Raw genomic sequence first — 24,370 nt, forward strand, 5'->3', positions numbered from 1 at the left:
AACGTATTAAGGAAAAGTTAACTTTTAACAAGGCACACCTGTTAATTGAAATGCATTCCAGGAAATTACCTCATGAAGCTGGTTGAGAGAATGCCAAGAGTGTGCAAAGCTGTCATCAAGGCAAAGGCTGGGTGTTTACTCGTCTCTGCTGCCTCTGCCGCATTTTTCTCAATCCCAATACGCTGGTTAACTTTGCGCTTAAGCACATAGCAACATAGGGAAAGGCGCAATTCTACGGCGCACTGAAGTTTGTTTCAGAACCGCGGACAGTGACCATATCAAACGCAGGAGAAAGCACATTTGTTATAAAATAATATTAGATTTATTAGTGTTGCACCATATACAATTTCAGTATCACATGTCTTAGAATGACGGACTGTGCCATCCCTGTGGCCTCCGCAAGGGATTAATCCACTGAGACAGGCTCAAATCAGACAGGTGTCTTGTGCACCATGAAAGATAAAAAAAATAATGAGACTGCTCGACTAAAGAAATCTCGGTCGACCAACAGCCTATCGACCAGTCGACTAAATAGGGTCAGCCGTAGAGTAGATGGGTGAGATTTTGTATATATTAAATCCATTTTGAATTCAGGGTGTAACAAAATGTGAAATAAGTGAAGGGGTATGAATACTTTATGAAGGCACCGTAGTCCACACACACAACTAAACAACGCCACTCATGTTACAGATAAACAACTAGTTGTGGTGCCACAGGGACAGATGAATTATGATAGTGTAGTTTTGTGAAGATCGACTATAGCCAGGTACATACACTCAATCTTCTCTTTCCATTGTTTTCCTTACCCTTTCTCTCTTTTATATATCTATTTTCATTGTGTCTTCTCCTAAACTGCAGTATCCATTGCTCTCTAACACTCTAACACTCTAGACTCCCTCTCTCACCTCCCTTCTCCACTTCACTCTACCTCTCCCCCATCCGTTCCCCTTCCCCTCCTGTCAGTGTATAATTAGTCTGGTCAGTAAATTAGCGGCTGGCTGACGGGCCCTCCTGCGGTGCCAGGATCACAGACTTGAGACCTCTGGGTAACAGAATGACGTCCACAGGCGTCAAGCTGGGTTTTACAGGTCATCACTGAACGGGAGGTCAGAGTTCAAACTGTCACACAAGATGATACAGATACACCCAGGGAAAGACTTGAGATGTTCAGACTGTGATAAAGGTATATGTCCTAAACAGATGGGGAGAATGTGGTACGGTAGAGATGGAGGAGGTGGCAGGGGAAGGAGAGAGAAGACGTGGCAAAAATAAGGAAAGACAATAGATGCAAAGGGAGGGAAGAAAGGAATGCAATGAAAGGAGGAGAAAATGTATGGAAGGTAGGATAGGAAGTAACAGATGGATAAAGCCTACGCCCTAATTGATCAACAGTCAAGGCACTGGCAGTCAAAATATGCATGTCCCCTTAACACATTTCCTCACGTAAGACACCAAAAAGATATTTGCTGAGTGAAAGGGAATTCTGCACCCTCTACCCCAACACACACACACAGCCCGCCCAGATCAGAGGAGGTATGTTAAGCCCTGTCAAAGAGCGGACACCCACACTCCTGTCAAAGAGCGGACACACACACAGACTTTCACACACTACATGAGTGACACACACCTGTCCTAGTGGATTCCTTGGCAGTGTGGTCATGTGTAATCTCAGGAGGGTGCATCTGTTGTAAAACTAGGTCCGATTTAATACAACCACCTCACCTCAAATGTTATTTGTCACATGCTTCGTAAACAACAGGTTGCAGACGAACAGTGAGATGCTTACTTACGAGCCCTTCCCAACAACGCAGACAGAAAGAAAAAAGAGAAATAGAAAAGTAAAACACGTAATAATAAATACACAATGAATAATGATAACTTGGCAATATACCAGTACAGAGTCGATGTACAGGGGTTTGAGGTAATTGACGCAGATATGTACATATAACTAGGAATAAAGTGGCATAATAAACAGTATCAGCAGCGTATGTGATGAGTCAAAAAAGTTTGTACAAAAATAATCAATGCAGACAGTTAAAAAGTTAACCAAATAGCTACCCGGACCAACTATTTAGGAGTCTTATGGATTTGGGGGGGGGGGTAGAAGCTGTTCAGGGTCCTGTTGGTTCCAAACTTGGTGCACCGGTACTGCTTGCCGTGCGGCAGCAGAAAGAACCGTTTATGATTTGGGTGGCTGGAGTCTGGAAAACTTGTAGGTCCTTTCTCTGACACCGCCTAGTAGAGGTCCTGGACGGCAGGGAGCTCAGCCCCAGTGATGTAGTGGGCCGTGCGCACTACCATCTGTAGCGCCTTGTGGTCTGATGCCAAGCAATTGCCATACCATGCAGTGATGCAGCCAGTCAAGATGCTCTCAATGGTGCATATGTAGAACTTTGAGGATCCGTGGGCCCATGGCAAATATTGCGGGTTGTCGTGCCCTCTTCACAGCTGTGTTGTGTGTGGAACATTATATCTCTTTAGTGATGTGGACACCGAAGAACTTGAAGCTCTCGACCCGCTCCACTACAGCCCCTTCGATATGAATGGGGGTGTGCTCTGCCCTCCTTCTCCTGTATTCCGCAATCAGCTCCTCGTCTTGCTGACGTTGAGGGTACCGGCACAACAATGCCAGGTGTCTGAGCAGGCCTACCACCGCTGTGTCGTCAGCAATATGAACCTGTTTAGAGGTCTTACTCATATCGGCTACAGAGAATGAGATCACACAGCCGCCGGAACAAGTGGTGCTCCTCTGCGTGGTTCAGTGTTGCCTGCCTCGAAGCAAGCATAGAAAGCATTTAGCTCGTCTGGTAGGCTTACGTAACTGGCCAGCTTGCGGCTGGGTTTCACTTTTCAAACTAACACGGAGTACAAGCCCCGACACATCTGACAAGCATCAGAGACTGTGTAGTAGGATTTGATCTTAGTCCTGTATTGAAGCTAGAGGTCAACCGATTATGATTTTTCATGCCGATACAGACTATTGGAGGACCAAAAAAAAGCAGATACCGATTAATCAAACGATTTTTATTTATTTGTAATAATGACAATTACAACAATACTGAATGAACACTTATTTTAACTTAATATAATACATCAATAAAATCTATTTAGCCTCAAATAAATAATGAAACATGCAAAAAAAAAAAAAAAGTCTTGGAGAAGTAAAAGTGCAATATGTGCCATGTAAAAAAGCTAATGTTTGAGTTCCTTGCTCAGAACATGAGAACATATGAAAGTTGGTGGTTCCTTTTAACATGAGACTTCAATATTCCAAGGTAAGAGGTTTTTGGTTGTAGTTAATATAGTATTTATAGGACTATTTCTCTCTATACCATTTGTATTTCATTTACCTTTGACTATTGGATGTTCTTATAGACATTTTAGTATTGCCAGTGTAACAGTATAGCTTCCGTCCCTCTCCTCGCCCCTACCTGGGCTCAAACCAGGAACACATCGACAACAGCCCCACTCGAAGCAGCGTTACCCATCGCTCCACAAAAGCCGCGGCCCTTGCAGAGCAAGGGGAATAACTACTCCAAGTCTCAGAGCGAATGACGTTTGAAACGCTATTAGCACGCACCCCACTAACTAGCTAGCCATCCTTTCCTGTGGCGGTCCTCATGAGAGCCAGTTTCATCATAGCGCTTGATGGTTTTTGCGACTGCACTCCAAACCTTTAAAGTTCTTGAAATGTTCTGTATTGACTGACCTTCATGTCTTAAAGTAATAATGGACTGTCCTTTCTCTTTGCTTATTTGAGCTGTTCTTGCCATAATATGGACAAATAGGGCCATCTTCTGTATTTACCCTTACCTTGTCACGACACAACTGATTGGCTCACTTTTTTGGTTACTACATGACTCCATGTGTAATTTCATAGTTTTAATGTCTTCACTACTATTCTACAATGTAGAAAATAGTACAAATAAAGAAAAATCATCCTTGAATGAGTAGGCATTCTAAAACTTTTGATCGGTAGTGTAGGTAAAACAGATTTCAGTTTTCCTCCATTAAAGTCCCCGGCCACTAGGAGTGCCGCTTCTGGATGAGCATTTGTTTGTTTGCTTACGGTCTTATACAGCTCGTTAAGTGCGATCTTAGTGCCAGCATCGGTTTGTCGTGGTAAATAGACAGATGCAAAATAATCTTGGTAAATAGTATGGTCTACAGCTTGAGGTAATCTAACACAGGAGAGCAGAACCTCGAGTCTTAATATTAGAGATCGCGCACCAGCGGTTTTTAACAAAGCGACAAACATCCCCCCGTGAGCTTACCCAACAAGGTTGTTATTTTCTCTAAACACACAGCTCTATAGTATTACATATACTGTCGTCATACAACAATGATCCCAATTATTACCTACAACAATAACTTTACATTACAAATCAGATACTGTGAGCTTAAAACTTAAAAAAATATGATTTACCTAACTCTGTTAGACAGTAATTACCATTTTCATAAATTACACTTACAAATTCCTCCCACCTGTTGTTATACAGTAATAACCATGGAAATATTAATGTTATGAAAAGCCCTATAGAAGTTTAGTACTTTATTTTCAGTCTGGACAACGAGATAAGTAGATATACTCACACCCATTGAAATATACACTACATGTCCAAAAGTATGTAAACACCTTCTTGTCGACCATCTTACTCCAAAATCATGGGCCTTAATTTGGAGTTGGTCCCGCCTTTGCTGTTATAACAGCCTCCATTGTTCTGGGAAGGCTTTCCACTATATTTTGGAACACATCATGGAAACCAAGGAGCCTAGCCCAAACCATCATTATTCCTATTATTCAGATCATTATTCCTCCTCCACCAAACCTTTCAGTTTGAAATATGCATTGGGACAGGCAGCGGTCTCCTGGCATCCGCCAAACACCGATTCGTCTATTGGACTACCAGATGGTCAAGTGTGATTCATCACCCCAGAGAACGCGTTTCCACTGTTCCAGAGTCCAATGGCGGCAAGCTTTAAACCACTCCAGCCGATGCTTGGCATTGCGCATGATCATCTTAGGCTTGTGTGGGGCTGCTCAGCCATGGAAACCCATTTCATGAAGCTCCCGAAAAACAGTTATTGTGCCGATGTTGCTTCCAGAGGCAGTTTGGAACTCGTTAGTGAGTGTTGCAAAAGAGGACAGATGATTTTTATGCTCTATGCTTCAGCACTCGGCGGACCCATTCTGTGAGCTCGGCTGAGCCATTGTTTCCACTTCACAATAAAAGCACTTACAGTTGACTGAGGCAGCATTAGCAGGGCAGAAATTTGACCAACTGACTTGTTGGAAAGGTGGCATCCTATGACGGTGCCAGTTTGAAAGTCACTGAGCCCCTCAGTACGGGCCATTCTACTGCCAATGTTTCTCTATGGAGATTGCATGGCTGTGTGCTAGATTTTACATAACTGGCAGCAACGGGTGTGGCTGAAATAGCCAAAACCACTCATTTGAAGGGGGGGGTGTTAACATGCTTTAAGATATATTGAATATTTACTGTATTTTTTTGCTCAGAAAACAGAAAACATACTTTTGGACATAGTATACCTCTCCCAACGTGACTATTTGTTAAGTCCAGGCATATTACCAGCCAATCCCACTATTTAGGAAGATTGGGGAGTGTGCAACAATATGGACTATAACACACACCCTGAGGGAGAGAGATGGGTTCAACTAGTGTATGGTGTACTAATATACATGTCCATTATTTATTCTTGGATGTGGCTTCATTGATTGTAACAAATGTAAGTACAGGGGGAAAGGGTTACCTATGAGCACAGGGAATAGTATTTAGCCAGATCTTATCACACACACAGGATTAATCCTGCCCACCCTCCCCTGGTACCCATAACGACTAGGGATGTGACAATTACATAACAAATCGTAATGTTTAAAACAGCCATATCAGTTTTCCATACATTTTAATTTTATTTTTAATTTTTAAATCCATGCAAATTCATAATGATGCTGCCAGCAACGGTTTGCGTATCACGATGCATCTCTTCCAGATGGTTAAGCATTGCACCTGTACTACCATTTCTGTTAGAGGTCAACTGATTATGATTTTCAACGCCGATACCGATGATTGGAGGAAGAAAATAAGCCGATACCAATTAATCTGACGATTTTTATTTATTTGTAATAAATGACAATTCCAACAATGCTGAATGAATTTTTTATTTTACCTTTATTTAACTAGGTAAGTCAGTTAAGAACAAATTCTTATTTTCAATGACGGCCTAGGAAGTGGGTTAACTGCCTGTTCAGTGGCAGAAGGACAGATTTGTACCTTGTCAGCTGGGGGATTTGAACTTGCAACCTTTCGGTTACTAGTCCAACACTCTAACCACTAGGCTACCCTGCCGCCCCGAACACTTACTTTAACTTAATACATAAATAAAATCAATTTAGTCTCAAATAAATAATGAAACATGTTGAATTTGGTTTAAATAATGCAAAAACAGTGTTGGAAAAGAAAGTAAAAGTGCAATATGTGCCATGTGGAAAAGTAAAAGTGCAATATGTGCCATGTGCAAAAGTAAAAGTGCAATATGTGCCATGTAAAAAAAGCTAACGGTTAAGTTCCTTCCTCAGAACATGAGAACATATGAAAGCTGGTGGTTCCTTTTAACATGAGTTTTCAATATTCCCAGTTAAGAAGTTTTAGGTTGTAGTTATATATATTATAGAACTATTTCTCTCTATACCATTCCACTGCTGCTGCCTTCCACCACTCAGTCAGACTGCTCTATTAAATCACATACTTAATTATAATATAATAAACACACAGAAATATGAGCCTTTGGTCATTAATATGGTCAAATCAATAAACTTTTATTTCGAAAACGAAACGTTTAATCTTTCAGTGAAATACGGAACCATTCCGTATTTAATCAACCAGGTGGCAAACCCAAGACTAAATTGTTATTTTTTATTTCACCTTTATTTATCCAGGTAGGCTAGGTGAAAACAAGTTCTCATTTAGAACTGCGACCTGGCCAAGAAAGTAAAGCAGTGCGACACACACAACACAGAGTTACACATGGAATAAACAAGCGTACAGTCAATAACACAACAGAAAAAAGAAAGTCTATATACATTGTGTGCAAATGGCGTGAGGTGGTAATGCAATAAATAGGCCATAATAGCAAAGTAATTACAATATAGCAAATTAACACTGGAGTGATAGATGTGCAGATGATGATGTGCAAGTAGAAATACTGTGCAAGAGAGCATAAAAGTAAATAAAAACAATATGGGGATGAGGTAGGTAGATTGGATGGGCTATTTACAGATGGCTATGTACAGCTGCAGCGATTGGTTAGCTGCTCAGAAAGCTGATGCTTGAAGTTAGTGAGGGAGATATAAGTCTCCAGCTTCAGCGATTTTTGCAATTCGTTCCAGTCATTGGCAGCAGAGAACTGGAAGGAAAGGCAGCCAAAGGAGATGTTGGCTTTGGGGATGGCCAGTGAGATATACCTGCTGGAGCGCGTGCTACGGGTGGGTGTTGTTATCGTAACCAGTGAGCTGAAATAAGGCGGAGCTTTACCTAGCATAGACATAGATGACCTGGAGCCAGTGGGTCTGGCGACGAATAGATAGCGAGAGCCAGCCGACTAGAGCATACAGGTCGCAATGGTGGGTGGTATATGGGCCTTTGGTGACAAAACGGATGGCACTGTGATTACTCAGCAAACTGGATGCAGTCAGAGTATTGGAGGCTATTTTGTAAATGACATCGAAGAAGTCGAGGATTGGTAGGATAGTCGGTTTTACGAGGGTATGTTTGGCGGAGTGAGAAAAGGAGGCTTTGTTGCGAAATAGCAACTATTTGGGCATAAACCTGGAAAGTATGACAGAACTTTGCAGGCTAACCCCCCCCCCCCCCTTTGGTAGTTGTAGTTGGGAATGAACATTTCAGAATTTTTGGTGGCCATCCTAAGCCAGGATTCAGACACGGCAAGGACATCAGGGTTGGCGGAGTGTGCTAAAGCAGTGAGTAAAACAAACTTAGGGAGGAGGCTTCTGATGTTAACATGCATGAAACCAAGGATTTTTCGGTTACGGAAGTCAACAAATGAGAGTGCCTGAGTGAACCTCCAAATCACCCGAGGAACAGAGGAGGAGTAGGATGAGGGTATTGCTAAGGGCTATCAAAACTGGTCATCTAGTGCGTTGTTACATTGCATAACCTTCAATGTTACGTCATCCTTGTGTAAAATTCGGACAAATTAATGACGGTCTTTGTTAGGAATAAACGGCCTTTCAACAGTTCGCAACAGGCCAGGCGGCCCAAACTGCTGCATATACCCTGACTCTGCTTTTGCACTGAACGCAAGAGAAGTGACACAATTTTCCCTAGTTAATATTGCCTGCTAACATTCATTTATTTTAACTACATATGCAGGTTTAATACTTGTGTATTGATTTTAAGAAAGGCATTGATGTTTATGGTTAGGTACATTATTGCAACGATTGTGCTTTTTTCACGAATGCGCTTTTGTTAAATCATCAAGCTGAAGTAGGCTGTGATTCGATGATAAATGAACAGGCACCGGATTGCTTATATGCAACGCAGAACAAGCTAGTTAACGTAGCTAGATGAAGTAAGCTCTAACATCTAAATTAGGTTCACCTGGAAACACTGACCAACACTTTTTTTCCTACCCTGTCAATTTCCCCCTGGTTTATCCATTCGTTGTCATGTCAAAGAATATATTCAAGGTGCTGGCCACTATATTGCAACTACAGATTTAGAATAATCATTATATTTCCATGATTCCAACAGTTCAATTAACTAGGCCTATATTTTGTTGCACATATACTGCGTGGCAGTGTGGAAATGATAATACAGTAAGCGTGCAGTAAATTTAGAACTTGATCAAAATGCTGAAAATCATTTTTGTTTGGAGTAGGATTAAACAGTATGAACGGAGAATGCCCCATTGAAATCACTTATTTGTGTTGCCACCCGTGTGTCATTAACTACTCAAAGCATATTTGAACTTTTATTTAAAAACATAAAATACCATCAACTACCGCCATACCATCAAAAAGTGATTAGATTTGTCTATAGCACCGAGCCATAGATCTATCCTGTTTGATTAGCCATCAGTCTGACAAACATACACTGAGTGTACAAAACATTAAGGGCACCTTCCTAATATTGAGTTTCGCACCCACCCTTTTGCCCTCAGAACAGCCTCAATTCGTTACGACATGGACTCTACAGGATGTCGAAAGCATTCCACAGGGATGCTGGCCCATGCTTTCCACAGTTGTGTCAAGATGGCTGGATGTCCTTTGGATGGTGGACCATTCTTGATAGACATAGGAAATTGTTGAGTGTGAAAAACCCAGCAGCGTTGCAGTTCTTGACAAACTGGTGTGGCTGGCATCTACTACCATACCACATTCAAAGGCAATATTGTCTTGCCCATTCAGCCTCTGAATGGCACACAAACAATCTAGTTAGGTCTCAATTGTCTCAAGGCTTAAACATCCTCCCCATAATCTACACTGATTGAAGTGGATTTAACAAGTGACATCAATAAGGGATCATAGACTGACCAGGTGAAAGCTATGTCATGGAAAGTGCAGGTGTCCTTAATCTTTTGTACACTGTGTATATGCACACAAACAAACAAAAACAATATGGCAACTAAGAGCTTTATAAAAAAAAAATGGATTAATGACTGATTGAATACAAGCGCTATATAGCTTTATGATGATACTGTATCTGTGTGTGTGTAATGTGATTTGATTGATTGGTTGATTGAAAGTGCTGTATAAGCATCATGATTTAGTTTATTAGAATTCTCATTAAATGTTTCTCATGCAGCTGCTACTCTTCCTTGGGTACCACATGATTATACTGTGTGTGTGTGTGTAAAATGGGAGGCGTGTTGTAACTATGACAATTTATTATGGAAACCCCTGAGGTGATTGTTAGAATAGTATGTGTATGGTTGAGGAAAAGAAAGTGAGGGAGGGAGAGTGTGTGTCAGTGAAAAAGAGATATTATCCTGACCACAGTGTATGCTTGGGAGGTATTCCGTGTATACCGGGGTATTTGGAAATAGCCACAGGAGGGGTTTTCAATACCGTTGAAACATTTTCTTTGAAGTTTTTCACAACATTTGAATATTTGTATCTATATTTTAGGTAAATATCTGCAGTCAACTTGTGCAATGCGTTAGGAGATGAAGCAGATCGCGTTCTTCATTTCACAGGTCACATTATTTGACATTATGAAGCTCAAGTAGTTCACCAGAACAGTTGAGCCAGTCAGGTGTTTGTTTGTAAACGCGGGAGCAGGTTAAGTCCAGCTGTGTATTGACGGGGGTCGCGTTTTATATTGAAAGCCAGTTTTTTCTTCTTCTTCAATCAAGTGATCAGGGAGATGGAAGTATAGTTTTCCTTCACAGGAAATACATTAGTGTAACACATTCGGCAGTAAATAGCTTCATTTTCATCAGATGACAGAAGTCCAACACGACTTGGCGACAATGAAAAAGCCAAGTATCTTTTTCAAAAACTATGCATGGCCACCATATTTTAATGTTTAGGCCTATCATAGAAATAATGTAGTCAGCTACAATTCCTAATGTTTTGCTTCAAGTTGATCTTGCATTTTACCAGAGAAAAATAGGCTGTAGTGCTGTCTGCTGATAGAATGCCTGATGGTGATGATAGAATGCCATTTTTTAAATTCTCATCCGAGTTTAGAAGTGCAACTGAAGCACAAAATTATTCTGATGCCGAGCAGAAATTACAATAAGAATTTTAGATATGCGTTTACAAAACGCAGCAAGATATTTATTTTGCGTTTTATGTTTCTCCCCTGCATGAAAAATGCAGAATTCTGTGTTAGCAAGTTAAACTTAGGGGTTGTGTTATCTAAGTAAGCGGCTGAATTGATAAGGTGACGGGGCATCATATTGTGTTAGCTTTCTGCTGTGTTTGAGAAATCAAAGCCCCTTGGATTAGTTATTTGTACAGCTGCTATTTTGATTTCCTTGCATTTTTTCTCCTCTCAGTTCTTAGGCCTGTCTGCTCCTCCCCCCTATTCTCCGAGCAGAGCAGGCAGGCCTGTTGCCCTAGCGACTTCAGGACTCCACACAGACACAGCTGTAGATAAGCAGCTAGAGAGCCAGTGCCGTTCTTTCTTCAGACAAGTCTGCCTCAAAACTGTTCATTTGCACAATGTCTCTCGTTCACATCTGCTTGTAAACGTCGAAACTCACCAAAAATGACATTTGGTAGCTCCTATGTATAACTTTATGGGCAGGATTGCAGGTCTTTGCAATTTGTTTATTTTCGTTTGGCTCGTTAGCATATTTAATTAGCAGCCTACATGGAAATTCGCCATTACTTGTGCTTATTTTGTTAGCATTCTGGTACTAGACGCCCAATGGGCTTTCTTGCGTTTTCTGGCGCCCCCTTGTGTACTAAGCCGGTAATAACATAATTCCAGGGGTGAGAGGACAGTATGACGATATGAAAATCTGGATATCGCCCAACCCTACCACAATGGAATAATATTTGTTCCTCTGATCCCCTCTGTTACTGTTCCTCTAGTTCAGTGAAAGCAAGGGAAGTGATGTGGAGAGTCAGGGCTCAGCAACAGGCAGGGAGGAAGAGTTAAGATGATGGGATGGATAGAGATGTGGAGAGGAAAGGAAGAGGAACATTGAGAGGGAGAGCACACCAGAGGGGAGTCTATAGTTCCAAGCATGTGCAAAGCTGTCAAGGCAAAGAGTGGCTACTTTGAAGAATCTCAAACACTAAATATATTTTGATTTGTGTAACATTTTTTTTGGTTACTACATGATTCCATATGTTTTATTTCATAGTTTTGATGAACGAACTACAAGATAGACTTCAAGTATTCACAGCTTACATTTTTCAATGCATTTTGTCTTATTTTGCAGTTAAATTAACCTTGCATTGTTATACAGTGCATTCGAAAAAGGTTTAGACCCCTTCCCTTCCTCAATTTTTTTCTCTCATCAATATACACACAATACCCCATAATGACAAAGCGAAAACCGGTTTAGAAATGTTCGCAAATGTATTAAAAATTAAAAACAGAAATACCTTATTTAACTAAGAATTCAGACCAGAGATGTTTGAGGAGCAGGTGTCCACATTCTTTTGGTAATGTAGTGTAGATTCCATTTTTGTAAATTTGACATTCATCTCAGGTGGGTTTAAAGGGTACAGTAGCCCAAAAAGCACTCCCTCTATACATAATGTAAATGACAATGAAGCATTATTGTTCAATATGCTCAATACTAACTTAGCACAATATTCTAGTTTATAAAGTATATTTATACCACAAACCATTGGTTTCCAATATGTTATAAGTAGACTTTGCTATTCCGTCTTTCTCACCATAAATCACTTTTGTTCCAATTAAGGCCAGTATGATCCTATTACGCCTGGTTGGCATTGAAACACATGTGGATAGGTGTGTTGATATGCCTAATAATCAATGAACATGAGCAAAAATATATATACATTTCTTCAGATTTAAACAGATTAAAACACACAAAAACTAGTCATGCATATTGTGGATCTAGCTATGGTGCCTTTACCAAGATTAAAATCAAGTATAAACATTTGTACCCTCTCAAAGACGTTTGGAGTGAACAAGTAGTCGTTGATGCAGAGAGAGAATAATTAGATCAGGGTTGAGGGATATCAGGGACAGAAGACCTACAAAGTGGTGGACAAAAATGCAAACAAATGGAGGGACAAGAAGATGACTATTGGGCGACCACTCATGCACTTTTTGGGTGGGGGCTTATTGAGGTCTTTCATTCATCCATCCAGGTGATTCTGTTTTTTGGTCCATCTTTTTAATACATAGAGAGAGATTTAAAAACGGTCTTCAGATAGGCTTTAGGGAGACAAGTAGATTAACAAGTATTGCAGTACAGCAAATGTACATGAAATTTCAGATAATTGAATGTTGTGTGTGTTACGGTCATCTTTACATTGCTTCTTATCCAGAGGAACAGTGTGGGTGCAGGGTTGAGTTCTAACTAGGGATGCAGGATATATCGGTGAACATATAGGAATCGGCCGATATTAGCTAAAAATGGCAACGTTGGTATTGGCCCGATGTCTAGTTTAACGCCGATGTGATAAACCGATGTCAAAGCTGAAGTGCATACCAATATAACATAGGCGAATTACGTAATGACACCACATAAAATTTTGCGCTACACGTGCAACATAGCATTCCCATCCTAGCCCACAATGTCTGCTGTGTGAGTATTGGCGGGAACTGGATATTGTCGGGAACTGGAACACGAGGTCGTACACGTCGATGAGAATACAGACCATGGAAGAACTGGGACATTTTCAGCTTCCAGCGACATGGGGTCGTGCATTATCATGCTGAACCATGATGAATGGAACGACAATGGGTGTCTCGGTGCATTTAAATTGCCATCGATAAAATGCAACTGTGTTCGTTGTCTGCAGCTTATGCTTAGCCATACCATACAGTCACCATGGGGCATTCTGTTTACAACGGTAACGTCAACAAACCGCTCATCCACACGATGCCATACAAGTGGTCTGCCGTTGTGAGGCTGGTTGGACGTACTGCTAAATTCTCTAAAGCGACCTTGGGAGGCGGCTTATGGTAGAGAAATGAACATAAAATTATTAGGCAACAGCTCTGGAGGACATTCCTGCAGTCTGCATGCCAACGGCACACTCCCTCAAAACTTGACATCTGTGGCATCGTGTTGTGACACAAAACTGCACATTTTAGAGTGTCCTTTTATTGTCCCCAGTTCCTTGATATGCTACACCTGTCAGCAGGATGGATTATCTTGGCAAAGGAGAAATGCTCACTAACAGGGATGTAATAAGATAAAGAAGCTTTTTGTGCATATGATACATTTCTGGGATCTTTTATTTCAGCTCATGAAACATGGGACCAACACTTTACACGTTGCATTTATATTTTTGTTCAATGTAAAATGTTAAAGTTTCAAACAATTAAGTATATGTTTTCTAAATGCATACTGCCTCCAGCTCGTTGCAAAGTGGTGTGTGACGCGCTGAAGCTTGACGACCTTTGCCCATATGCACTTGAATGGCGAATGGGAAGAGCACTTCAATTAGCCTTCCAGTTGAGAAATAAAAAATAGAAGAACTTTTTAAATCGTGGCCATAAAACTGTTAACACAGGATTCCATTTAGAATTGTTAGGCAACGATTGGGCTTATAAAAGCACATTTCACTCCAGCAGCAACGAATGAGCGGATGTTTGAGAAGTTGTAGCAGCAGCTCTTGTGCCGTCTGAACGATTTTCGCTCATAGGCTCTGTATCTGCATGTATGTGATAAACATAACTAACGAAAAATACACATGTCAATTTAATTCTACTAAATTATTCAAATTATCCTACAGACCGATAAGCATGATCGGGTCAAATGTATTTCCATCAATGAATAGGCTAAAAAGCATTATTTTGCAATGGGATTTTTTCCATCTTCTCCCGGTAAATTGTCCAGCGCCAGTTTCAATTATTGGATTTTATTTTATAAAAAAATTGGCCAGCTACTACTGGCTAACGGAAACCCTGACACACACGGGTCAGAGTTCAAACTAAGTAGCGTTCCACAACCATCAACAGCTTCCATAGACTAAAGTGGTAAACATCACTCGATTAGCGCAAATGCGCACTCACTACTACACCTTGTTACCCCCTTAACAATAAACCTATCCAAATTAACCATTGTGTCAAATGTGATTGTACATTACATGTGTATGCCCTCCTCTACCCCTGGCTCCCACACAAAGGAACCAAAAATAACACATTGGGGACATCTGTGCCGGACCCTGAGCCGTGTAACCCTAAACCCTCCACTTAATGCTCCCCATCCCCTAATAACCCCACATACCAGGGATGGGGGGACCGGGGCACAACAAATGTTTCCCTACAAAGGCCAGAGTTCAAACAGTCGAGTTGTCTCTCTGCCTCACAAACACACGCTTGTACACTTATGCGGGTGCAACTTGGCAGAAGGCTGGAGATAAAAGGAGGGAGATTTCCCTTCCAACCTGGTAAATCAGACAAGAACATCCACAGCCAGGGGGCTGTCATCCCCTCCTAAGCCCAGGCATCTTAACCCCTCCCTGGACTGAGAACTCACCATGGCCCCAGGCCTGACCTGCTATTCCCAGAGGGGTTTTGCATCAGCTTAGACAAGAGTGAGAGAAAGAGGAGATCCCACACACAAACAAAGAGGGGACCACAAAGGGAGCCGCAAAAAGGCCTTTATAAGCAAAGCATTCTGGGTGAGTGGTGGTGTCGTGTAATGTTTATTTATAAACAGCCCTAAAATCAGATCATAAAAGGAAAGCATATTCAATTGATGATAGGTGTGTGTATATGGTGATACAGGACAGCTATGCAGTTTTAGACAAGTATAAATACACTAGAAAACACACTACAAAGACCCAGCTGCCCTTTTTGGCTCCAAATCACTGGAAACTAACTTGGAGCTACTTGGCTTTCAACTGTCAGAAGTTTAATCTGAGGCAAGGTCTTTCCTTTTCAAAGTGACTTCTTAGAACTGCTTATTTTAGGGTTTATACAGTTGAGTAGGGGTTGAATTAACCATAGAATTAGAACTTCCTCAAATTTTATAGAAGGGGAGAATCCTGTGTATTTCACTGATAACTTACTGAGTCGCAGTTCAGCTCTGAAGCAGAACTATACAGGACAGCCCTGGGCTTAATGATGGTCCTATCTATTCTACTGTCACAGAATGAGGTGTGAAATTAAGCTGGGCTAACACCAAACCCAAGGCTCAGGGCTACACAGATACAGATATGGCACACCCGTTAATGTTGGTATCAGTCACTCGCTTTCACAGAGCTGAACCAAACACACAAGCACACGCCCTGACCTCTATTAGGGAACACAATGGCGCTGTAAGGGGATCCCAATAAACAGCTCCCTGAGGATAACTGGAACACCAGAGGTATGTGCGGATATTGTTAGAGCTCATTCAATTAATACAGGCGAGGTGTGTGTGGTGACCAGCTACAGGTAAACCCCTGACTAAAATCAGAACTTTTATCACCTTCAGCATCCCCTGCTGCCCCTAAGGCTACGAGGAAAAAGTACACACTGTTGCTACTTCACAGTCCAACCACAGACGATGAAACGAGATGGAGCAAATGTATTCAGAATCAGACATTACATTTGTCAATGCAAAAAATGAAAAGGGATGGTGTGTGAGAGGCTGGTCTTGGACTGCCCTCTAGTGGGATTTGCTCCAGCATTCATACTTGACCAGTCGTTCGCTACAGTATACCCAGCAGGACGTAACTCACCTCTCTACCCTTGTGTGTAACGAGCGCGGCCAGTGGCTTGGCGTAGAAGCGGCTGAAGCTAAAGCCCAGACAGCCGTACATACTGTTAGCCGTCAGCTTCAGAGCCTTCTGACGGATGTCATACTGCACACAGAGACAGAGAGATAGGACTGTGTTACTCAAGAAGAGCCACCACCTACGCATTTCAGCTTCAAGCAAGTGTGGTCTGGGTTATGAGTAACAAATCAGAGGTTTCTGAAACTGAAAATCACAACAACAGAGAGAAACCTGACAGCAGAAGTCATTATGCATGTACCTGCAGGTAAAGGTCAGGGTTGATGTCTTGTGCTTTCATCAGCTGTTTCACTTGTTTACGTCGTTCCACCAGCTTGCGAATCTCTTTGGGCAGAATTCCCATCTCCAGGTCGGCGTCCGGAACCTCTGGAATCTCATCAGGGTCATGCTCCTTTTGGCACAGAAACAAGAACGGGTACTGTTCAAATACACACACACACACACACACACACACACACACACACACACACACACACACACACAGAGTCTCTCTCCGACTAAGACACACATACACACACCTCAGTCTTCTTGCGTGTGCGGTGGGCCTCTCTCTGTACGGTGGTGAAGCAGATGTTGAACTCTTGAATGATGGAGGGGTACAGACTGTTGAAGTCCAGCAGCAACACAAACTTATCATAGAAACCTACGGGGAGTGAATAGGAGTTACTCCTCACAGACCATTTCATCAAAATAAAATACATTTCGGTGCCACTCAGAATTCTTTGCTCTGGTGAATGTCACACTCTAGGGTGCATTCTGACTAGCAGGGTACTTCATAGAAACACACGTCTGTCATTTTGATGGTGTAAATATATATATATATATATATATATATATATTTTTTTTTTTACATAGCATGATTCATATTAAACAAAGTCTGTAACAAAACAATAGTTACTACACACACCTTGTTCAATATGAAACCTAACGGGACTGTCCGTTTTATGGAACACACAAACCTTTTTCTGACAGTATGCAGGAAGCGAGTACAGTAGCCTCAAACAAAAACCATTCTATTTGGAGGGGGATTACATTTCCGGGAATGATTAAAAACACTTGAAAACAATCCAATCCATGCTACAGTACTATTGATGAGGTGTGTAGACAACAGTTAAGGTAAGGACAGGAGAACATCCCCACATATTACTTTGTTACAGCATGGACATTTTGGGGCGAAATTCACACAGAATGTTACAAAAACATAATAGAAACTTGAGACTTCATAATGCACATATTGACCCCCACCACCCCGACTCACCCACTTTGGGGTCCAGTACCAGTCCACCTGCATAGGCTGCTTTCTTTCTTCTACTCTTCCCTTTCCCAGAATCCCCCTCCTCCTCTCCCTCTGCCTGAGTGAGGGAATGTGAGAGAGCAAAATGGAGAAAGTGAGATGGAGAGCGAGAAAAAAGTAGAGAAAGTGAGAAAAGGAGAGGTGAAGGTAAGAGAGAAAGGAAGAAAGTCCGTCTTGCAGTAGGTCCATACGGTGAGTGATGACAGACAAATCTAAAATGTTTTATTACATTGGTAGGTTTCCAGTTCCTTTCAGTGCCAAAACCTAAATAAGCCAGACCTCAAAATCCCTAAAAACATGTGTGTTTAGACATTAGTTTATTTCTCTACCCTCTGGCTACGACACAAAGGAAACAAAATCAAGTGTCTAGTATTGGCCTCATGCAAGTGTGTATACCAGTTCTTGTTGGGCCTTCTTGAAGGAGGGTTTGTCAGGCACAATGTAGTTCTTGTCATGGAAGGCATGGAGCAGCAGATACTCATTCCTTTCAGAACGACCCCCCATCAGAGTACGAGACTAGAGCGAGAGAGAGAGAGAAAAAGAGAGAGCGGGTTCATGTGTTAAGAATTATTCAGCATTTCACTCAACGGTGCGTGTGTGTCTCTCTCACCAGTACGTTGCCTGCTATGTTTGTGATCTGCAGGGCGAGAGGCAGCACGTTGAGCTCACACATGATCTGAAGGATCAGCTTGGCATCCGTCCATGTCAACTCCAACAGGTACAACAGGTGGGGGGAGTCACTGATGGAGGGACAGACACAACAGGACCTTTACAGCTGAACTTTAGATTTTTATTGTGGGACCAAGCACTCATATGTAGAGGCACACACACACCTGTAGAGGTTTTTGATGTTCTCAGCAGGTATAGTGGCTCGCTCAGTCTTCAGCACCTGAGCAGCCAGCTCAGTCAGGTGGTAGCTCTTACAGCGAATCAGCTCCTTGGCTGAAATCTCAACGTCACACACCAGACGGCCACAGGTGGCGCTCTTCTCTGCAAAGCCACTGCGACCCTACGCAGCACAGGCACCAGAGAGGAAGACCATTAACACCCACTCGAACCTCCACTATCCTTTGCTGTAAGGCCTAGATATGGACCAAAGCCACTGCAAAGGAGTGAGACATGTCTCCTTCATTATGCTTGCACTTTAGCTCAGTGTGCTAACATAATATTGAGTTGCTCTGAGGACCCAGGTTGAGTCCCTGATATTCACCCCTAGTTTGGGCATGTTGGACCTCTTGAGGCGTCCGATCTTGGACCAGTGGGGGACCTTACACACAGTGATTCTCTGAAGGAGCACTTCCAGGTCAAAGCCAAATATATCATGACCCTAAAGGAAATAGATGAGAAGAGAGGTCAGCTGGGGTGTAAATATAGAGAGCAGTAATACACAGTGGATTATGAAAGTATTCAGACCCCTTCCCTTCCACATTTTCTTAAGCCTAATTCTAAAATGTAAATTATTTTTCACTCAATCTACACACACGATACCCAATAATGACAAAGCGAAAAGAGGTAATTTTTTTTTGTTGCAAATGTATAAAATAAAAATACCTTATTTACATTCAAAAGTTTGGGGTCACAGACATGTCCTTGTTTTCCATGAAAACATACATGAAATGAGTTGCAAAATGAAAAGGAAATATAGTCAAGACACTGACAAGGTTAGAAATAATGATTTTTAATTGCGTCCTTCAAACTTTACTTTCGTCAAAGAATCCTCAATTTGCAGCAATTACAGCCTTGCAGACCTTTGGCATTCTAGTTGTCAATTTGTTGAGGTAATCTGAAGAGATTTCACTCAATGCTTCCTGAAGCACCTTCCACAAGTTGGATTGGCTTGATGGGCACTTACGTACCATACGGTCAAGCTGCTCCCACAACAACTCAATAGGGTTGAGATCCGGTGACTGTGCTGGCCACTCAATTATAGACAGAATAACAGCTGACTTCTTCTTCCCTAATTAGTTATTGCAGAGCTGTGCTTTGGGTCATTGTCCTGTTGAAGGAGGAAATTGGCTCAAATTAAGCGCCGTCAGGGCCTCCCGGGTGGCGCAATGGTTAAGGGCGCTGTACTGCAGCGCCACCCTGGCTTCGCGCCCAGGCTCTGTCGTAACCGGCCACGACCGGGAGGTCCGTGGGGCGACGCACAATTGGCCTAGCGTCGCCCGGGTTAGGGAGGGCTTGGTCGGTAGGGGTGTCCTTGTCTCATCGCGCACCAGCGACTCCTGTGGCGGGCTGGGCGCAGTGTGCGTTAACCAAGGTGGCCAGGTGCACGGTGTTTCCTCCGGCGCATTGGTGCGGCTGGCTTCCGGGTTGGATGCACGCTGTGTTAAGAAGCAGCGCGGCTTGGTTGGGTTGTGTATCGGAGGACGCATGACTTTCAACCTTCGTCTCTCCCGAGCCCGTACGGGAGTTGTAGCGATGAGACAAGATAGTAGCTACTACAACAATTGGATACCATGAAATTGGGGAGAAAAAGGGGTCAAATTCAAAAAATTAAATTTAAGCGCCGTCCACAGGGTATGGCATGGCATGGCATGGCAAAATGGAGTGATAGCCTTCCTTCGTCAAGATCCCCTTTACCTTGTACAAATCTCCCACTTTACACCACCAAAAAGCACCCCCAGGCCATCACATTGCCTCCACCATGCTTGACAGATGGCATCAAGCACTCATCCAGCATCTTTCATTTTTTTCTGCATCTCACAAATGTTCTTCTTTGTGAACCGAACACCTCAAACTTAGATTTGTCTGTCCATAACACCCGTTTCCAATCTTCCTCTGTCCAGGGTCTGTGTTCTTTGCCCATCTTAATCTGTTATTTTTATTGGCCAGTCTGAGATATGTTTTTTTCTTTGCAACTCTGCCTAGAAGGCCAGCATCCCAGAGTCGCCTCTTCACTGTTGACGTTGAGACTGGTGTTTTGCGGGTACTATTTAATGAAGCTGCCAGTTGAGGACTTGTGAGGCGTCCATTTCTCAAACTAGACACTTGAATGTACTTATCCTTATGCTTAGTTTTGCACCACTCGTTCTATTCTGGTTAGAGCCAATTTGCGCTGTTCTGTGAAGGGAGTAGTACACAGCGTTGTACCAGATCTTCAGCTTCTTGGCAATTTCTTAAATGGAATAGCCTTCATTTCGCAGAACAAGAATAGACTGACGGGTTTCAGAAGAAAGTGCGTTGTTTCTGGCCATTTTGAGCCTGTAATCAAACTCACAAATGCTGATGCTCCAGATACTCAACTAGTCTAAAGGACAGTTTTATTTCAGCTTTAATCAGAACTAGTTTTCAGCTGTGCTACCATAATTGCAAAAGGGTTTTCTAATGGTCAATCAGCCTTTTAAAATTATAAACTTGGATTAGCTAACACAATGTGCCATTGGAACACAGGAGTGATGGTTGCTGATAATGCAAGAAAAAGTATGTGAACCATTTGAAATTACTTGGATAGCTGCATAAATTGGTCATCAAATTTGATCTGATCTTCATCTAAGTCACAGCAATAGACAAATATAGTGTGCTTAAACTAATAACATAAAAACGATTGTATTTTTCCTGTCTATAATGAATACATAATTTAAACATTCAGTGTAGGTTGGAAAAGGTATGTGAACCCCAAGGCTAATGACTTTTCCATAAGCCAATTGGAGTCAGGAGTCAGCTCACCTGGAGTGCAATCAATGAGACGAGATAAGAGATGTTGGTTATAGAGCTGCCCTGCCCTATAAAAAAAAACCTCTGAATATTTGAGTTTGCTATTCACAAGAAGTATTGCCTGATGTGAACCATGCCTCGAACAAAAGAGATCTCAGAAGACTGAAGATTAAGAATTGTTGACTTGCATAAAGCTGGAAAGGGTTACAAAAGTATCTCTGTTCATCAGTCCACACTAAGACCAATTGTCTATAAAATGGAGAGAAGTTCAACACTGTTGCTATTCTCCCTAGGAGTGGCCATCCTGCAAAGATGACTGCAAGAGTACAGCGCAGAATGCTCAATGAGGTTAAGAAGAATCATAGTGTCAGCTAAAGACTTACTGAAATCTCTGGAACATGCGAACATCTCTGTTGACAAGTCTACGATACGTAAAACACTAAACAAGAATGGTGTTCATGGGAGGACTCCACGGGAGAAGCCACTGCTGTCTAAAAAACAACAACATTGCTGCATGTCTGAAGTTTGCAAAAGTGCACCTGGACGTTCCACAGCGCTATTGGCACAATATTCTGTGGACAGATGAAACTACAGTTGAGTTGTTTGGAAGGAACACACAACACTATGTATGGAGAAAAAAAAGGCACAGCACACCAACTTCAAAACCTCATCCCAACTGTAAAGCATAGTGGAGGAGGCATCATGGTTTGGGGCAGCTTTGCTGCCTCAGGGCCTGGACAGCTTGCTATCATCGACGGAAAAATAAATTCCCAAGATTGTCAAGACATTTTGCAGGAGAATGTTAGGCCATCTGTCCCCCAATTGAAGCTCAACAGAAGTTGGGTGATGCAACAGGACAACGACCCAAATCACAGGAAGTAAATCAACAACAGAATGGCTTCAACAAAAGAAAATATGCCTTCTGGAGTGGCCCAGTCAGACTCCTGACCTCAACCTGATTGAGATGCTGTGGCATGACCTCAAGAGAGCAGTTCACACCAGACATCTCAAGAATATTGCTGAACTGAAACAGTTCTGTAAAGAGGAATGGTCCAAAATTCTTCCTGACTGTGCAGGTCTGATCCGCAACTACGGAAAACATTTGGTTGAGGTTTTTGCTGCCAAAGGAGGGTCAACCAGTTATTAAATCCAAGGGTAATAAGGGCGGGGTGTATGCCTTATGATCAACGAGTCGTGGTGTGATCATAACAACATACAGGGACTCAAGTCCTTTTGTTCACCTGACCTAGAATTCCTTACAATCAAATGCCGACCGCATTATCTACCAAGATAATTCTCTTTGATTATAATCACAGTCGTGTATACCCCCCCCCCCAAGCAGACATCGACAGCCCTGAAAGAACTAAATTGGACTCTATGTAAACTGGAAACCACATATCCTGAGGCTGCATTTATTGTAGCTGGGGATTTTAACAAGGCTAATCTGAAAACAAGGCTCCCTAAATTTTATCAGCACATCAAATGCGCGACCTGGGCTGTAAAAATCCTGGGTCATTGTTATTCTAACTTCTGCGACGCATACAAAGCCCTCCCTCGCCCTCCTTTCAGCAAATCTGACCACGACCCTGTTGCTCCCAGAAACAAAAACAGAAAACACCCGTGCTCAGGTCTGTTCAACACTGGTCCGACTAATCTGATTCCACGCTTCAAGACTGCGTTGATCACGTGGACTGGGATATGTTCCGGATAGCGTCGAACAACAACATTGACGTACACGCTGATTCGGTGAGCGAGTTTATTAGCAAGTGCATTGGTGATGTTGTATCCAAGGCGAATATTAAAACCTTCCGCAACCAGAAACAGTGGATTGATGGCAGCATTCGCACAAAACTGAAAGCGCGAACCACTTCTTTTAATCAGTAAAAGGCGACCGGAAACATGACAGAATACAAACAGTGTAGCTATTCCTTCCGCAAGGTTATCAAACAAGCTAAGCGTCAGTATAGAGACAAAGTAGAGTCGCAATTCAACGGCTCAGACACGAGAGGTATGTGGCAGGGTCTACAGTCAATCACGGACTACAAAAAGAAAACTAGCCCTGTCGCAGACCCCAACGTCTTGCTCCCAGACAAACTAAACAACTTCTTTGCTCGCTTTGAGGACAATACAGTGCTACCGACACGGCCCACTACCAAAACCTGCGGGCTCTCCTTCACCGCAGCCAACTTGAGTAAAACATTTAAATGTGTTAACCCTCGCAAGGCTGCAGGACCAGATGGCATTCCTAGCCGTGTCTTCAGAGCATGCGCAGACCAGCTGGCTGGTGTGCTTATGGACATACAGTGGGGCAAAAAAGTATTTAGTCAGCCACCAATTGTGCAAGTTCTCCCACTTAAAAAGATGAGAGGCCTGTAATTTTCATCATAGGTACACTTCAACTAGGACAGACAAAATGAGAAAAAGAAATCCAGAAAATCACATTGTAGGATTTTTTATTAATTAATTAGCAAATTATGGTAGAAAATAAACAGTCACACTCCAAGCTCAGCAATTAACACCCTTAGTACCCTCCAAACTCGTCATTCAGCTCGAGACCCTGGGTCTCAACTAGAGGTCGACCAATTAATCGGAATGGCCGATTAACTAGGGCCGATTTTCAAGTTTTCATAACAATCGGAAATGGGTATTTTTGGACACCGATTTTACCTTCTTTTTTTTTTACAACTTTAAATAGTCTTTATTTAACTAGGCAGGTCAGTTAAGACCACATTCTTATTTTCAATGGCGGCCTAGGAACAGTGGGTTAACTGCCTGTTCAGGGGCAGAACGACAGATTCGTACCTTGTCAGCTCGGGAGATTAATTCTTGCAACCTTACAGTTAACTGGTCCAACGCAATAACGACCTGCCTCTTGTTGCACTCCACAAGGAGACTGACTGCCTGTTACGCGAATGCAGTAAGCCAAGGTAAGTTGCTAGCTGGCATTAAACTTATCTTATAAAAAACAATCAAACATAATCACTAGTTAACTT

The 24,370-nt window shown here is 42.3% G+C and overlaps 1 protein-coding gene across 1 annotated transcript in view; it reads right to left on the reverse strand.

Moving 5' to 3' along the window:
• The window catches only part of pola1 (polymerase (DNA directed), alpha 1), a 99,138-nt gene that overhangs the window by 53,797 nt on the left and 20,971 nt on the right, over positions 1–24,370 (reverse strand). Inside the window, exons 19-26 of the mRNA XM_020509031.2 lie at positions 18,931–19,047; positions 18,554–18,729; positions 18,331–18,460; positions 18,117–18,236; positions 17,685–17,778; positions 16,945–17,069; positions 16,668–16,817; positions 16,373–16,495 (exon numbers count right to left, since the gene is read on the reverse strand). Coding sequence (XP_020364620.1) covers positions 16,373–16,495; positions 16,668–16,817; positions 16,945–17,069; positions 17,685–17,778; positions 18,117–18,236; positions 18,331–18,460; positions 18,554–18,729; positions 18,931–19,047 — 1,035 coding nt within the window. The remainder of the gene's footprint in view (positions 1–16,372; positions 16,496–16,667; positions 16,818–16,944; positions 17,070–17,684; positions 17,779–18,116; positions 18,237–18,330; positions 18,461–18,553; positions 18,730–18,930; positions 19,048–24,370) is intronic.

Source organism: Oncorhynchus kisutch, linkage group LG18 (genome assembly GCF_002021735.2).
Source record: "Oncorhynchus kisutch isolate 150728-3 linkage group LG18, Okis_V2, whole genome shotgun sequence".
Classification (NCBI taxonomy): Eukaryota; Metazoa; Chordata; class Actinopteri; order Salmoniformes; family Salmonidae; genus Oncorhynchus; species Oncorhynchus kisutch.